The 17015-nt window shown below is 40.7% G+C and overlaps 1 protein-coding gene across 1 annotated transcript; it reads left to right on the forward strand.

The window, feature by feature from the left end:
• Nucleotides 1–3450: 3450 nt before the first annotated feature.
• On the forward strand, nucleotides 3451–6492 carry LOC112169504 (cytochrome P450 CYP82D47). The gene is made up of 3 exons (XM_040507745.1): nucleotides 3451–3575; nucleotides 4217–5063; nucleotides 5767–6492. Exons 1-3 carry the CDS (start codon nucleotides 3466–3468, stop codon nucleotides 6391–6393), a joined length of 1584 nt encoding a protein of 527 aa, XP_040363679.1. The 5' UTR covers nucleotides 3451–3465; the 3' UTR covers nucleotides 6394–6492.
• The last annotated feature ends 10523 nt before the right edge of the window (nucleotides 6493–17015 follow it).

The following is a 17015-nucleotide window of genomic DNA, read 5'->3' on the forward strand; positions in this document are numbered from 1 at the left end:
TTTACGTCATTTTCAGATGCACATTTTTTTTTGTTTTTTGCGGTGGAAGAATAATTTTTATTAGATAAACATAACTTTACAAACACAAACATAATTACAAAACCCACAGTGGGGGAAAACAAAAACAAAACATGGAAGATAAACATAACAAGTGATAACAACCCAGTATTATCCATCCAAGTGGCAAAACTTTCAAGGGAGTAAAGAACAACACGTGCATAAACAGCCACATGTCTACACTTCAAGTGGCTCGGAGACGTTACAATATTGTTTGTCATCAAAAATTTGGAGTATACCTAATTAATCTTGACACTGGAGCACCACTAGAGGTTTAGCCCAATTGCAGACCCAACGGAGAAGGAAGTAGCTTGGGCTGACACCGCCAGAAACAGATCCACTGCGTGATACAGAGATAGCACGAGGACTGCAACCAAGAGCATTGAACAGACCAAATCCTATCTAGACTGCAACAACAAATCTGAAAATCATACTACACATAATCGAACGCCATCAGCGGATCGTCGGGCAAGAAATTACCAGGCAGAATGGTAACCAAAGAAAACATAAAAAAGAAAGAAGAATCGAAAAAGGCAGTGGAATCGCTGACGTACCATTGTAAGACATATGATATAACACCGATTTCAAAGTACAGAATCAGCGAACTTTTGTTTAAAAAACTGATTGGTAAGGGAGATGTGCACCTGTTGTGTGAAGAATCTGAGATTTGAAAATTAGGAGAAAGGGAGGGATATGTAATCTGATATCTATAGATGAGGAAGATTTGGGTGATAGGATAAAGAAAGAAAATCAAAGGGAAAAACAAACCAAGCTGCCACTGCTGGGACAGAGATATCGACCACGAAAGCGGGTCGGGAAGGGTAGAAAACTACGGAAGGTTAGGAAGAGGAAGAGAGAAGCGAGAGCCTCGGTCTCTCTCCTACATCATTTTCAAACGTACTTTGAAAACACATTGTTCAATGATATTTTACAAAGTGCCCAAATGCTGGATGGGTTGTTACTCCCCCCCCTTTTCTTGCCAGATCTAGATCATTCTGATCTAGATCTTTGGCTTGAAAGTAGGGGGAGATATTTTCCCTCTTCGTGAGGCTTCTTCCCTACCCTTCTCGTGGTAGCTCTCTGCCACAGCAGTGGCTGGTATGATTTCCCTTATGTCTTTGCTTTCCTTTCCTTCCCAGATCCCTTTTTCCAACCCTTCCTAACTTCTCAATTTCAGAATACCCATTCCTACCATCACTCTGTTCTTCTATTTTCTTCATCCTCCCCATCCCCACCATCCCTCTTCCCTCTCATGTCCTTTCCATCAATTCTCTCTTTTCTTTTTCTTTCCTATTCCTCAATTTCTCAAATATCTTATTCTTCATGGTTAAGATGCACATCCTCCTCACCCATTAGACTCCACTTCACCGAATGCTCGCTTGTCCTTCAGAGCTCCGACGTTTGAGTCGTTTGGATTGTCTCTTTAAACAGGGTTTTCCCGTTACCGCGCGTAAATATGATGAATACGATAGTGCAACAAGGGTTTGCACAGTCTTTAGCTGTCTGTCCCTTTGATCCCTCTGCAGATAGTTTCTTTTTTTCTTTTTTTTTTGGTTCCTGTGTTTGTATCGGAGGATGTTTTGTATGATTTAGAGATTTGGGTTATGGAGATCTTTCAATGGGTTTTGTGATGCTGTTCTTGCACGGGATTGTTTTGGTTAGACTCCAAGTTTTCGCCGGCCAATCTGGTGACGTTTCTGTGTTACCATTGGGTTTGGATGGTGGCGGCGACGTCACTACGTCATCTCTCTCCTAGTAGATCTGCACCGTGGTTGAAGCTTGTAGGGCTTGTTTGTTTTTGTTTGTTGGTTTTATTTATTTGGGCTCGTTTTGAGTCTTTTGCTTGTAATATTGTAGTTCTTGTTTGAATGTAAATCCTTCCATCAACAAAAAAAAAAAAAAGATACTTTACAAAGTCAATATTCATGTGTAATAGTGGACAAACTGACAAAGACATTCATATTCATGGACAAAAATTTAACTGCCATTTACAAAGACTATTACTGCTAAAAAAATATGAGAGCTCTCCTCCCTCTCTTCTGGCAGTGGCAAACCCTATCTCTAGGGTTTTGCTCGTCGCGATCGTTGGCATCCAAGGAGATTTCTTTTCCCTGTGAAGCCTGTTTGTCACCCTCCTCGAGGTCGAGATTCCATTCTATCAACCTCTGGGTTGTGACATCCGACTCTTATTGGCTTGCCATTCGACACTTCATGGCGGTGCTAGTGAGGAGATTGGTTGGGAGTTCGGCTGTTTGAGGGAATTTGGCACTACGAGGAATTTCTCCGTTGAGAGTGTTTGGGAGAAAAATCGAATTTGGGATCCTGGTTATGTTTCTTCCTTACCACGGGGAAGGTGGAGCTGTTGCGATGGTGATCGAGTTTGCTCTCTAGTGGTTGCCGCTGACGGTGGAGGACGAAATGGTTCCCAATCTCGGAGTCTGAGGACGTCTAGTGGTGTGGGGTGGCTGGGTTTGATCCGGTCTGGTGTGATGGCGGCGGCCGTGTCTTGGGGTGTATGGTCTCACGTGTTCTTCGATCTGTTACAAGATCGGCGCTCTCCGTGGGCTGGTGGTGGCTCCGAGCTGATGGAGATGGTGCACTCCGACGATGGCGTGGCTCAGCTTGGAGGAGTCGGGTTGGAGGTCTGGGTGCCCTGAGCACTTTGTTTTCTGGTGTCATGGGCTGCATTAGGGCTCTTTGGCTCCGTGTGGGCTGCAATGGTTAGGCCCGCTCACTTTTGGGCCCGTAATTTATTGCTGAAGTAATGGACATGGAAGAAGGCATAGAAAAGGAGGCTGCTGCTTCTCTTCCGGAAAATATTTAAATTTTGTTAGGTCGCAAATATCATAATCTCTGAAGGTTTTTTACTCTTGCTTCGAGGATTACTGGTCTTTGTTTGGAATAAAAGTGCGTGAACTGTCTAAAAGGTGGGTGTACTGGGGGTGTATTGGGTTCTTGTTCTTTTTTTTTTGAAAGGGTTCTTGTTCTTGTTTTAGAATAGGAGTCTTAGGGTACTCTGAGAAGCGATTCTTTCTATCGACCCCTTAGGGGTGTTTCGTTTTTGTACTGCTTACTGAATCTATATAATGGGCTGACCTCTTTTAATCAAAATAATGGATAAATAAATATATTTTTATTTTCGGTGGCCTTGCGTGCAAGCAAAGTAATCTAAGATCAATTTGATAAATTTAAAAAACATTATCCAAAGCCAAATATTCAAACACATAATTTTCTGGTATAAAAAAAAACACATAATTTGAATTTGAGCTGTTAGTTAGTCCAACCAGAAAATAATATAATTTGTCTTTGCGTATGATTCAAAACATTAACACACCACGACTCCATAAATTGAATTCATAAATTGAATTGAAAGTCGATAACTTTTAAACGCCATTATCACTGTAGCTCATGGATTATCTTTCTCATCAACTAGCAATTACAGGACTTCTAATTTTGGTTTCGTTGTATGTGTATCTATGGAGGGTGAGATTTCAGAATCACAAAATGAAGGGCCTCATGTTAAAGATTATCAATCTCTTCCTTCAATCACTCCCAGAATCTCCTCTAGTTTGTCTACTGCCACTTTATCGGTTTCCTAAGATTATGCTTCAGTTTTGATTCTGTTGTCAATGTAATCTTATTGATTCTTGTAACGGTCAATACTCACAACTATATAATGCATAGAATGTAATAGCTAAGTATCAAAAGGGAAATCAATTTCAATTTCTACATGGTATCAGAGCAATCTGCCTAACAGCTCTTGATCCTGTGAACTCTAAAACTCTCCCTGGGTGTATGGAGCAAAATTTCTCCATACACCCACGGGTCTAAAACCGATTGCAGCACTCTGAATCCTTCTTCTTAGTTCAGTACTTTTCAATTCAAGTCAGTTTCCTTTCTTCTTCACACTCTTGGTATCTTTTCTAGCACCATCGTGGCAGAAGCACCATGTTTCAATTCCCCACCGTATCCCACCATCCCTTCTCCTCCGTAGCTTCCTCCCAATTAAGCTTAGATTTTTGTTTGGAGAATAGCAACCATCTTCTTCTGTTCATTTGCTCTCTCACTCCCTCTGCTCCTACAAACTACCTCTTTCTATCTGATTCCCCCTAACTCCTCTCAACATATTACTCTCTCTCCTGAAGCCTCATGTGCCCAGAACCCTATGGTGCCCTGAACCCTATGGTGCCCTGCCAATTATAGGTCACCTCCATCAACTAGGTGGCCGAAACCCAGTGTTTCGAACCTTAGCAACAATGGCTGACAAGTATGGTCCAATCTTTACCATATGGCTCGGCAAGAAGCGTGCCCTGGTGATCAACAACTACGAAGCTGTCAAGGAATGTTTCACCACAAACGACAGGATTTTCGCCACAAGACCAATTTCTGCACAGGGAGAGTACCTTGGTTACAATTATGCAGCATTCGGGTTCTCACCCTATGGCACATATTGGCGTGATATGAGAAAGTTGGTTGTGATCGAGTTGCTCTCTAATCGTAGGCTAGAGACTCTGAAACATGTACAAGTCTCTGAGGTTGATGCTTTTGTTAAAGGGTTGTATTCAGTTTGGGAAAACAAAGGACGTGATGGTCAAAGCAAGGTGGTGATCAGTGAATGGATTGAGCACCTAACCTTAAACGTGATCACTAGAATTATTGCTGGGAAGAGGTACTTTGGTAAAGAGAGTGATGAACTTGATGGAGAGCAAAAGAGGATTGGGAAGCTTATGAAGGACTTTATGTATGCTGCTGGCAAACCAGTTGTTTCTGATGTAATTGGGTTTCCAAGGTGGATGGATTTCAAGGGGCAATTGAAAACTATGAAGAATATAGGGAGCCAATTAGACTCTTTGATGACAAGTTGGGTTGAAGAACATCATACAAAGAAGCAGAAGAGTGACTCAAGCAACCAGCAGCAGGACTTCATTAATGTCCTGCTTTCTGAGATTGAGGACAGTTCTATGCTTGATCATACCCGAGATACTATTATCAAGGCAACAGCACTGGTATGTTCTTTGAAATTATTTAGAGTAGTCCCTACTCCCTAGTGATGATATCCCATGAAATTCTGGTACCAAGAAAGCAAATAGCTAGAACCAAACAGAAGTCCTTGTAGCAGATTAGGTGTAAACAGACCTTTGTATAGAATCCAAGGACTGCTAATGGATCAAAGTGAACAACTGAACATAGTACCATAATTTCAGGACTATTGATAGATATATATGGACTAACTTCTTATGTCTTAAGCACTTCACAGAAAAGAAAAATGAGTTAACCACATATCACTATAGATGTATTCAATAGCAAGGTAATTGCTTGAGTGATCAAAATCTCTGTCTTGCTGAACTACTGGTTGATTCTTTCATTGTCTCAGCTAACCTTGACTTCTAATCCAAAACTTTTCATTAAAAATCTAAATGTAAAGAAAAGCGGTGAATCACTCGAATCCTTAGATTTCTGACGGACGACACTGGATTAAAAGTCGCAATAACGAAGACAACCATAGAATCCATTATTCTGTTCAATTCATTAGGATGCCTAATTTTCTTTTCTAGGTGCATATGTGACATATTATCAAATGGGGCAGAGGAAACAGAGGCTTAATTACAAGGCATGAACTTAATTGGTTTAGAAGTTATCTTCTGATCCACAACATAATCGATATGCCTAACATGATTTTCATATATATGTTACAATTCTCATGTGCAGAATCTCATCCTAGCCGGTTCAGAATCCACATCAATCAGCTTGACATGGACCGTCTCTTTACTATTAAACAACAGACATATCTTGAAGGTAGCCCAAGAGGAATTAGATCGAACAGTTGGCAGGCACAGATGGGTGGAAGACACTGACATTAAAAACCTGGTTTACCTCCAAGCCACCGTCAAAGAAACATTGCGTCTATACCCACCAGCTCCACTCTCAGTTCCACATGAAGCAATGGAGGACTGCAAAGTCGGCGGTTTTGACATCCCGAAGGGCACTCTTTTGTTTGTGAATCTGTGGAAGCTTCATAGGAACCCAAGTGTGTGGTCAGACCCTGAAGTGTTTTCCCCAGAAAGATTTCTTACAAGCCAAGCAGGTGTAGACGCTTCAGGTCAACATTTTGAGTTCATTCCTTTTGGGTCTGGGAGAAGAGTTTGCCCAGGTATCACTTTTGCGTTTCAGCTTATACACTTGACGCTGGCAAGGTTGATTCAAGGGTTTGAATTGGCAACTCCATTGGATAAGGCAGTGGATATGACTGAAGGATTGGGGATCACTATACCAAGAGCAACTCCACTGGAAGTTCTCTTGACCCCACGTTTAGCTTTTGAGTTGTATCCACAGTAAATGGAAAATTAATACTGTGGTGCTTTCTTTTGTATCTTTGTGAAATCCGAAAATAAATGCTTTGTTAAAGTAAAATGACAATTGGAATTGGTCTCTTCATTTCATTTCATAGTTCCTTTATATAGAGATAGAATTACAATGGAAATATCGATTACATTAATGATACTAAATGCTGATTGATCTGTAATTGCGCTGATTGATGGTAATCACTGATTCCTTGATTTCCTATTTGTTAGTGGCTTTGACGAAGGCACACAATATGATTTTCCTTTAACACTCCCCCTTGTGTCAAGTCAAAGATGAAATGGTGCATGAGTTGTTGCCTCACTAAAAACGTTGCCTAGTAACAATAAAAACCCTGTAGGACAAAAAATACACCTTGGTCGAAGGAAAAGAGCACAACGCACCTTTTACATTTGAGGATGACATGTGTGTGTTAGACTCCCACTGACGTCTACACCTCCCCCTGATCTTTACATTAATCAAGGGAGCTTGGAAAGTCTTTGCATTCCTATGCTTTTCACATGTTTCTCAAATGTGGCCTTAGGCAGTGATTTGGTGAACAAATCTGCCACATTCTCCTCAGACCTTACTTGATTCACTTGAATCTTGAGGAGGGTCTGTTGTTGCTGATTGTAGGAAAACTTTGGAAATATGTGTTTTGTATTATCACCCTTGATATATCCTAGCTTCATCTGTTCGATGCAAGCTGAATTATCTTCATAAATGCAAGTAGACTCTTCAGTGGTAGAATTCAAACCACTAGTCCCTCGAATATGTGTGATGATAGCTTTTAACCATACACACTCACGAACCGCCTCATGTAGAGCAATGATCTCTGAGTGGTTCGAGGAGGTAGCCACAAGGGTTTGCTTAGTTGATCTCCAAGATATCGCCATGTTCCCAAAGGTAAATACGTACATAACCAATTTAGGAACGACCTTTATGTGGGTCAGAGTGGTACCCAGCATCAGCAAAACCAACCAAAACGTCATTTGGCGTTTCGGTGTAGTGAGTGGCGCCTTCGCCATCAACATTTCCTTTAGGGATTGCAGTTCCATCTGGGGTCCCTCTTGTCTCTCTGTAGGGAAAGAACAGTCCCAAGTCAATGGTTCCTTTTAGGTATCGAAAAATGTTCTTGATACCATTCCAGTGATGTTGCGTTGGCGCTGAGCTAAATCTAGCTAACAAGTTCACTGAGAATGCAATGTCTGGTCGAGTACATTGGGCTAAGTACAATAATGCGCCTATTGCACTTAGATAGGGAATTTCAGCTCCCAACAACTCTTCGTCATCTTCCTTTGGACGAAATGGATCTTTCCTTGCATCCAAACTTCGACCGATCATGGGAGTGCTAGTAGGGTGCACTTGTCCATGTTAAATCGCCTGAGCATCTTTTGGACATACGCAGACTGGTGGATTAGTATTCCACAAACTCGATGTTCTAGTTCAAGTCCTAGATAGAATCGAGGTTTCCCAAGATCCTTTATTTCAAATTCGGATTTCAAGTAGCTCGCGGTTTCTCTTATTTCATCAAGAGTACCTATTGTGTTCATATCATCGACATATACTGCTACAATTGCAAATCCGAAACTTGTTATCTTTATGAATACGCAGGGGCATAAGTCATCATTCTTATATCCCTTCCCAATCAAGTAGTCACTTAGACGGGTATACCACATCCGTCCGGATTGTTTCAATCCGTAAAGTGAGCGTTTCAACCTAATTGCAAACGCACTTCGTGGTTTAGAGTCACTTGACTTGGGTAATGTAAGGTCATCAGGCACTTTCATATATATCTCTTCGTAGTCAATTCCAAGGCGTGGTAAGAAACCTTGCGCCACAAGATGAGCCTTGTACCTCAGGACTTCATTATTCTCATTACGCTTTCTGACAAAGACCCTTTTATGTCCTACAGGCTTTACACTTGGTAGGGTTAGCACTACCGAACCAAATACCTGTCTCTTTGTCAGAGAATCTAATTCTGCCTGGATTGCTTCTTTCCATTTAGGCCAATATGCTATTTGTTGACATTCTGCAACAGAGCGTGGTTCGATATCATCGTGCTCTATGATTTCTTGAGCAACAGTGTATGCAAATACATCATCAATGTGTATGGAAGATCTTTCTATCAACTCATACGCACTCTCATAGTCTATTGAGATTTCTTTGTTCTCTGGAATCATTTCAAACATCGGAGCGTCCTCCAGTATTGATTCATGGACATAACTATAATCAGAGACAATCTCTTGAGAGGGATTCTCTACATTGATGATTAATGGATTGGTTTGTGCCGTGCTCGCCCTCTTCTTCCTTGGGTGAGTGTCAATCGAACCAAGTGGCCTCCCCCTCTTCCTTTAGGGAGCCACGGCCTCAACCACACCTCCACTAAGTGTGGTTGCAGTGCCTCTATCTGCGGCACCGTGTCCCTTGTTGGGGACTTCTAACCTTGCAGGCACATTTGCAGCTGGTATATGTGATCTCATCACTTTTGCGATATCAGTAAACATATCAGGCATCGAATCTGCTACGTTCTGAAGATCGATTATTTTTTTTCACTTCACTTTCACATTGTGAAGTGCGGGGATCAAAATGAGACAGAGTGGGGACAAACCACGACAATTCCTGTCGTTCCCTTGGAAAATCCTTTTTCCTATCTCCCCCTAACGACGGGAAGGCTGTCTCATCAAAGTGACATTCCGCAAATCTAGCGGTAAAGAGATCGCCTGTCAACGGTTCCAAATAGCGGATAATTGTTGGGGATTCGTATCCAACATAAATACTTAATCGTCTCTGAGGACCTATTTTGATGCGCTGAGGGGGCGCAATAGGCACATATACTGTGCAACTAAATATGCGTAAGTGTGAAATGTCAGGTTCATATCCAGTTACCAACTGGTACGCAGAAAATGGTTGGCTAGTAGTGGGTCTGAAACGAATAAGTAAAGCTGCGTGCAATATTGCATAACCCCATGTAGATATAGGCAGGTTGGTGCGCATAACCAATGCCCTAGCCACCATCTGTAGCCTGTGGATGGTGGTTTCTGCGAGACCATTTTGTGTATGCACATGGGGTACATGATGCTCTACCTCGATCCCAATAGACATGCAATATTCATCAAATGCTTTTGATGTAAACTCTCCAGTGTTATCAAGCCTTATAGACTTGATCAGGTGATTAGGGTGGTGAGCCCTTAAACGTATAATCTGTGCTAGGAGTTTTGTAGCATTTCTCGTGGACAATAAAACGACATGTGACCAGATTGTCGAAGCATCCACCAGAACCATAAAGTACTTGAATGGTCCGCATTCTGGATGGATAGGTCCACAAACATCTCTTTGTATCCTTTGTAAGAATGGAATGTTTTGTTTTGTATATTTAGCATAGGAAGGTCTCGATCCTGTTTTTGCTAAAGAGCAGGCTTTGTAAAACGAGTGATGTGCCTTTGAAATAGTCAATGCGGCATAATGGGAGGTAGTACTTCTGGTACTTCAGAAAGCAATGACTGCATTTGAGCAGTACTAGGACCGACACCTTGCAGTGTGACGGATTTTTCTCCCACTTTATTTTTCACTCGAAATAAGGGATGTCCATACGAGTTTGTGAAAATATGGATCATCATGTCACGACCGGGGTGCCCTAGGCGGTCATGCCAAAGCCAGTATGAGTCAGTGTCCCACATTTCATTGTTGGTGACAGCATAGGATTCAATGATCCGAATCGTAGTGAGGTATAGTCCACTAGATCGACTCATAAGTGTCTCTCAAATGTGTTTCCTTCCACATTTATTAGAGTTAATATCAAGGTATTCAGTTCTATTCTCACATTGTGTTTCAACTGGATAACCGTTGGCACAAATAGCTTTGAAACTTAACAATGTTCGATTAGCTCTTGGTGCATATAGAGCGTCTGTGACTTTAAATGTTGTGCCATTAGGCAGCAAAAATTTGGTAGTTCCTCGCCCTTTTATTACTTGTGATGATCCAATCATCGTAGTCACAGAGGAATTATAGGCTATTAATTCAATGAATAATTTCCTATTTCTTAATATTGTGTAGGTAGTCCCACTATCAACTAAGCACTCAAGTTCTCCTCCATTTATTCCTACAAATAAATGGGAGGTATTTAGAAAATATAACTCATATTCTTTAGAGTATTTCTATTTGCGTAGAATGGTATTCTTTTCATTCTAATAATTTTTCCTTTTTCTAGATGTATTGCTTTACATCTTTATAGTGCTATTTCGAACCATGCATGTAGTAAATAAAATCGAATAAATTCAATTGCTTCAGAAGAAAATCTTAAATTTATTAGTAAGCCAACGATAATCCAATCAAGGTCTTGTTCAGAAATCTAATTTATCAAACCATTATTGAAATAAACTTTAAGACCAAGTAGTAGTCTAATTAAAAATGAGGCATTATGCCTGCACAACTGTCTTTGGAAAATAAAGCAGATCAGTCAAGATTGAGAGCATCCATTGACTTAGCAAGTTCCTCTTTGCCTGAAGTTTGCAATTGTAAGGTTGACGTCTAGGTCATGACCTCCTTCTTCCATATAGTGAGCCTCTTGTTCTTTAGACTCTCTATACCTCTTGTAATTGGCTGCTACTCTGTTGTTTGCTTGGCAGTTCTTGTACCAATGCCTAATGAATCCACACCTATAGCATGGTTCATTGTCAACTCTTTCCTTTTGCATCTTGTTTCCACGATCCCCATGTCCCTTTCCACGTGGTGCATTGTTGTCACGTGGGTAGGGATCAGCACGTCTAAACCCCCTTGTATTGGAGTTATTTCCACCTTTCATTTTTTCATAATTAGCCTCGAAAATTTTCTTTGTCCCAGTGGGCCTGGCATTGTTGTTCAAGAGAACCTCATTATGTCTTTTGGCCACTTGCAGCAGGCTGATCAGTTTATTGAAGGTTGTGATTCTTTTGTTGTCATACTCCAGCCTATACTGGTCCGCTAGCATAAACGCTGAAGTAGGAAAGGTGGAAAGAGTCTTGTAGATCATATCATCTTCTGTGATTTCCCTTCCACAGAAATTGAGACGTGCCTTTAAGCGCAACATGTCCTTGTTGAAGTCATTGACCCTTTTATAGTCAAGCAAGCGGATTCCATTCCACTGAACAACCAGTCCTATTTGACCAAATAGGATCGTCCAGTTCCTATAGAACCTATCACTAAAATACCCCTAGAGAGGGACAGGGCTAAACGGAGCGAAAACATTCACGAAACGTCCCTTAAGGGCATCCCACAGTTCTTTGAGTGTCTTCAACTGAAGGTACTCCCAGCGTAGGCTAGGATCAATATGCCGCCTCAGAAATATTAAAGCATTTGCTTTCACCTTATTAGATAGTTCATCATCTTTGGGGTCGGTAATGGTGGCAGTGTAGTCTTTTGCTACAAAGACAGTTTCTACGTCGGAAACCTAACGATGGTACTCAAGTCCTTCTGAGTCCAAGATGTCAAACTCAGGTCGAGTTGGATCAGCCATCTACATAAAACAAGAGAGAAGATATAAATTACGCAGTCATAAAGACATCAACATAAATTATTTTCAAAAAATGTGAATTAGATTTCAAGACCAAGATTCGTAATGGTCACATTTTTTTCGATGCTACGTGAAAATGCATTATCACGGTAAGTATGTATGTATAATGCGCATGAATTTTCATTATCATGGCAAAGCGGATTGTATATGTTGCATTCTAGAAATAACATAGCACATTTAATAATAAATAAAACATAGCATATATAAAAATAAATTACATGACATGCTCAAAAATCACACATATACAACAAATTATATACTACACATAATAATTAGCAATAATTTATCATACACAAAATAAAATGAAAACAATAGCATAATATGAAGGCATGCTTAGGAATAATTATATAAGCGTAAATAAAATTCACAAAACATGCTCACAATTTCATAATAAACCATAAACAATAAAATATAAAGCATGCTTAAACATAATTATGTAAAACATAACTAACAAAACATGCTCAAAATTTCTAATTATAAATAATGAAATATACCATAGTATGAAAATAAATAAAAGAGAACATACTTGTTGTTGAGAAAATAAAACAATCCTAGCACACGCGCATATTGATGCAAGCGTGCGTAGCGATGTTTTTGGACTTGAGAACTGGGCGGCTTCCTCTTTTTTTTTTTTCAGCAGTGGGCCAGGTCTTTTCCTTTTCTGTTCTTTTATTTCTGTTTTTTTTTCCTTTCTGGGCGTGCGCGGGGGGGGGGGGGGGGGGGGGGGGGGGGGGGGCTTGTTTCTATATATTTTTTCATTTGCTTTTTTTTTTTTTTTTTTTTTTTTCAGGCCGCCGAGGCCTGTTTTTCTTTTTGGGCCGGGTCTTTACTTTGGCTCGGGTCAAGTCTCTTTTTTTCCTTTTCTTCTTGTTTTTTCTCTCTCCCTTCTTCTTCTGCGTCTTCTTGTTAGTGGGGAGGCAGCGACTGCAGGCAAGGGGCTAGGCGTCGGGTACGTGGGGCGCTGGGGAGGTTGAGCTGAGTGAGAGCGGGTTGCTGGGGGTTGGGCAGCAAGGTGCAGGTGACGACTCAGATGGGTTCTGGGTTCTGCGGTGGGAACAGGGGTCACCGTCGGTGGGAACTGATGAACTGACGACGCACGATCTGGGACCGGTGTGCAGGGATGGACGATACGCTAGGTGAGGGACTGCGACTGGGCTGCAGTGTGTGCGTGCTAGGCAAAAAAAAAAGGCCGCACAGGTGGGTTGCTGGGATCTGGAGGCGTGCGCGTGCTGCTGGAGGCTGGATGCTTCAGCACGGGCTGCTGGGTAGGGCTGGGGCCAGTCTTGGCCGGTGAGGTGAGGCCGGTCAGGATGAGGAAGAGGAGAATTTTTTTTTTGTTGGTGGAGGCAGAAAATAAGAAAAAGTTCTTCTTAGGGTTTTGGGTTTTTTTTTTTTTTTTTTTCCGACCGGAAAGAAACTAGAAAACTAGAGTTTTTTTTTCTTGGCTATTGGCTCTGAGCGTGCTGATAACGTGTTAAAGTAAAATGACAATTGGAATTGGTCTCCTCATTTCATTTCATAGTCCTTTTATATAGGGATAGAATTACAATGGAAATATCGATTACATTAATGATACTAAATGCTGATTGATCCGTAATTGCGCTGATTCCTTGATTCCCTCTCCGTCAGTGGCTTTGACGAAGGCACACAATATGTTTTTCCTTTAACATGCTTGAACTTTTCTAGTTATATATGAGGAATTTAAAACGACCTGCCAAATGATTTACAATTAGCATGCTATAACTCTCTAGAAAGAGTACAGATTTTAACTTGCACTTTTCTCCCAGCCAACATTTCCTTCATGCCATATATCTGAATTATCAAACATAATCTCAGTGAACTATATCATGAATTATGAGTGTTTGCTGATTAAAACTCCAAACGTGATGGGAAAAAAGAAAAAGAGGAGAAAGAAGCAAAAAGGCTCTACTTCATCTGGTAATATGAAAAAAATGTGAGGACTATCATAATGGTATAGTACAATAAAACAATCTTGTATTGATTAATTATGTGCATAAGTTGAACATGATCATGAGAAGTAAAATTATGCCTCCCAATTCTATGGCTACCTTTAGCACTGAATTGATCCTTATATTCACGTCAATATCGTTTAGACCTGAATTTTAAGGCACATACTCCACATAGGTTCCTGTATGTTAAATCAGAACCTTTAGTTAATATTTTTGTAGAAAAATATTTATCTACAGTACATCTAATGTACCGATACATTAAGCAGATTAGTTCAATATAAATTTAGACTAATTTCATGGATTGATAGACTAACTTGGCCTAATTTTGACATAGTCTACAACTATAGGAAGTTGGTCTACTATTGTTGGGGGCTTCCATATTGTTGTAGGGAGTTGGTCTACGTCAATGTAATGTATAACATTTTCTGGGCATTACCAGTTATATGTCACCTCCATCAACTAGATGGCCAAAACCCATTGTTCCGAACCTTAGCAACAATGGCTAACAAGTATGGTCCACTCATTACCATATGGCTTGGCAAGAACCGTGCCCTGGTAATCAACAACTAAATATGAAACAGTCAAGGAATGTATCACCACAAATGAGTCTTTTCGCCACAAGACCAATGTCTGCGCAGGGTAAGTACCTTGGTTACAACTTTGCAGCTTGGGTTCTCACTTATGGCACACTTTGGAGGAATATCAAAACGTTGGTCATGGTTCAGTTGCTCTCTAGCCAACGGCTAGAGATAGACTTTGAAACATGTCCAAGTCTCTGAGGTTGAAGCTTTCATTAAAGTGTTGTATTCTATTTGGAGATCAAGAACAGGACATGATGATCAAATCAAGGTTGTGATCAGTGAGTGGGATTGAGCACCTATCCTTGAACGTAATAACTAGAATTATAGCTGGTAAGAGGTACTTGAGTAGAGAGGAGGATGATGAGTTTGATGATGAAGAGGAAAAGAGGATTGGGAAGCTTATGAAGGAATTTATGCATGTAGCTGGGAACCCAACTGTTTTTCATGAAAAGCGCGCGGTTTCCTAAGTGGATGGATTTCAAGGGGCAATTGAAAGCTATGAAGAATGCTGAGAGGGAATTAGACTCTTTGATGGGAAGTTGGCTTAAAGAGTGACTCAAGCAACCAACAGGATTTCATTGATGTCGTGCTATCTCAGAGCAAGTTCACCCAGGGTCACCATGTCACCTATTATTCACTGCTTTTTATGTGTATTTTCACTCTCTAGATCATGGATACAGTGTATTTGTGATGCCTCGAAAATTCGTATTTATTTTCCGAGAATTCTTCGGAATCTAATTTATGGTTATTGGACGGTTTCGTGGCTCGTGGACGGAGCGGAAGTGGTTCGGACGAATTTTTATTCGAAAAGTGTGGATTTAGGGGGGGTTCAAGGTTGACTTTTGATACGTTGAGATTCTCTGAAAACTTCCTTCATAAAAATTGTAGAGCGCGTCGATATGAGTTCATGGATATGTGGAACGCAGAAATCGGAATTCGTATGAGAAAGTTATGAATGTTTGAAAATTAGGAAAGTTACTATATATAGGGGTTTCCATTTTTGGAAGGTTACTATTTTCATTTTGGCAAGTTTCCATTTCCGGAAACTCAGAAACTCTCCGTTCTCTATCTTGATTTTAACTAACCCGACCAGGATCCGACCGATCCGACCCGGCTTTTCTGGCGAACTCCGGTGGTGTCTGACCGTGAAACTTGGCTCGCTTGTTCGCCTCCTTATTCTGCTCCTCCCTGTGGTGTCCTCTAAAGGCTATTCTCCTCCACGGCGACGCTGCAAGGCGGCACAGATTGAGGTATTCAGACCCGACCGGAAATCCTTGCTCCGGCGACGTCACGGCTTCAAGTTTTCTTGGTTGAGTTCATAGGAGCCTCCTTGATCGATTTGTGGTGTTTGTTTGGATCAATTCACGTCGGAATCGGATCAACTCAAGGTGAACAGTTCACGGCAGCTTGTGGCTGCGATAGGCGGCGATCTAGGTCTAGTTGGCTTGAACCCCAGGTATTAAAGTTGAACTATTTGATGGTCTTGACATTTTGGACGGTTGGATTAATCTAGTTTTGAGTTTTGACTGGTGGTGGTTGCACCGCCGATTGTGGCGGCCTTCCAGCCATGTAATGGATAGTTTCTGGTTTTATATATCTTCTACACGTCGATACGAGAGTTTCGATATATAATACACAATTTTTGGAGATCGTATGAATATATTGTGATTTTTACGGTTTCGGACCGTTTGATGATTCGATCCGTGAGGATTTGAGCGATCGATCGACTTGTGATTTTGACATATCGATCGTAGAAGTATTCAGGAGACATTGGGTGGTCTCGGATGTGGTTTCGCCTCAATTGGCGTCACTTTGGGGATTTTAGTTCGATTTAGGGTTTCGAACGTTATTTCTTGTGTTCTAGTTACTGAATCAAGGTTGTACTTTCCTTAGGTGCTTGACAGAGTGCGTTCTGTAAGTAGTCTAGTAGTATGAAGACGCAGCGGGAATTTCGAGGTGAGTAATCTCACAACGTTCATTTACGAACGGAGTTACCATTATTATTTTGGCGTTAATTATTTAATTGCAAACCATAGTTGGTATTAGTAGACATTCATGAGCGAATGACTACGTGTGTGTGTGTGTGTATATATATATATATTTATGTGAAATATATATATTCTTGTGAGTGATGTGTGATGGAATAATATGCATAATTGTGTTCATACTATTGTTGAAGGCAACTTTTCGGGAAACAATATTGTGGAAAAAGATGTTTTCTATTGTTTGAAAAGTATTAAGTTTGATGTTACATTTTTGAGTCAAGCGTGACTTATTTTAAATATATATATTCTTGTGAGTGATGTGTGATAGAATAATATGCATAATTGTGTTCATACTATTGTTGAAGGCAACTTTTCGGGAAACAATATTGTGGAAAAAGATGTTTTCTATTGTTTGAAAAGTATTAAGTTTGATGTTACATTTTTGAGTCAAGCGTGACTTATTTTAAATGTATTGGTCTTTGTACCAAGGTCGCAGATGGTGACTAACGTTTGATTCTAAGACTAGACGGGT

This window comes from Rosa chinensis, chromosome 6 (assembly GCF_002994745.2).
Source record: "Rosa chinensis cultivar Old Blush chromosome 6, RchiOBHm-V2, whole genome shotgun sequence".
Lineage (NCBI taxonomy): Eukaryota > Viridiplantae > Streptophyta > Magnoliopsida > Rosales > Rosaceae > Rosa > Rosa chinensis.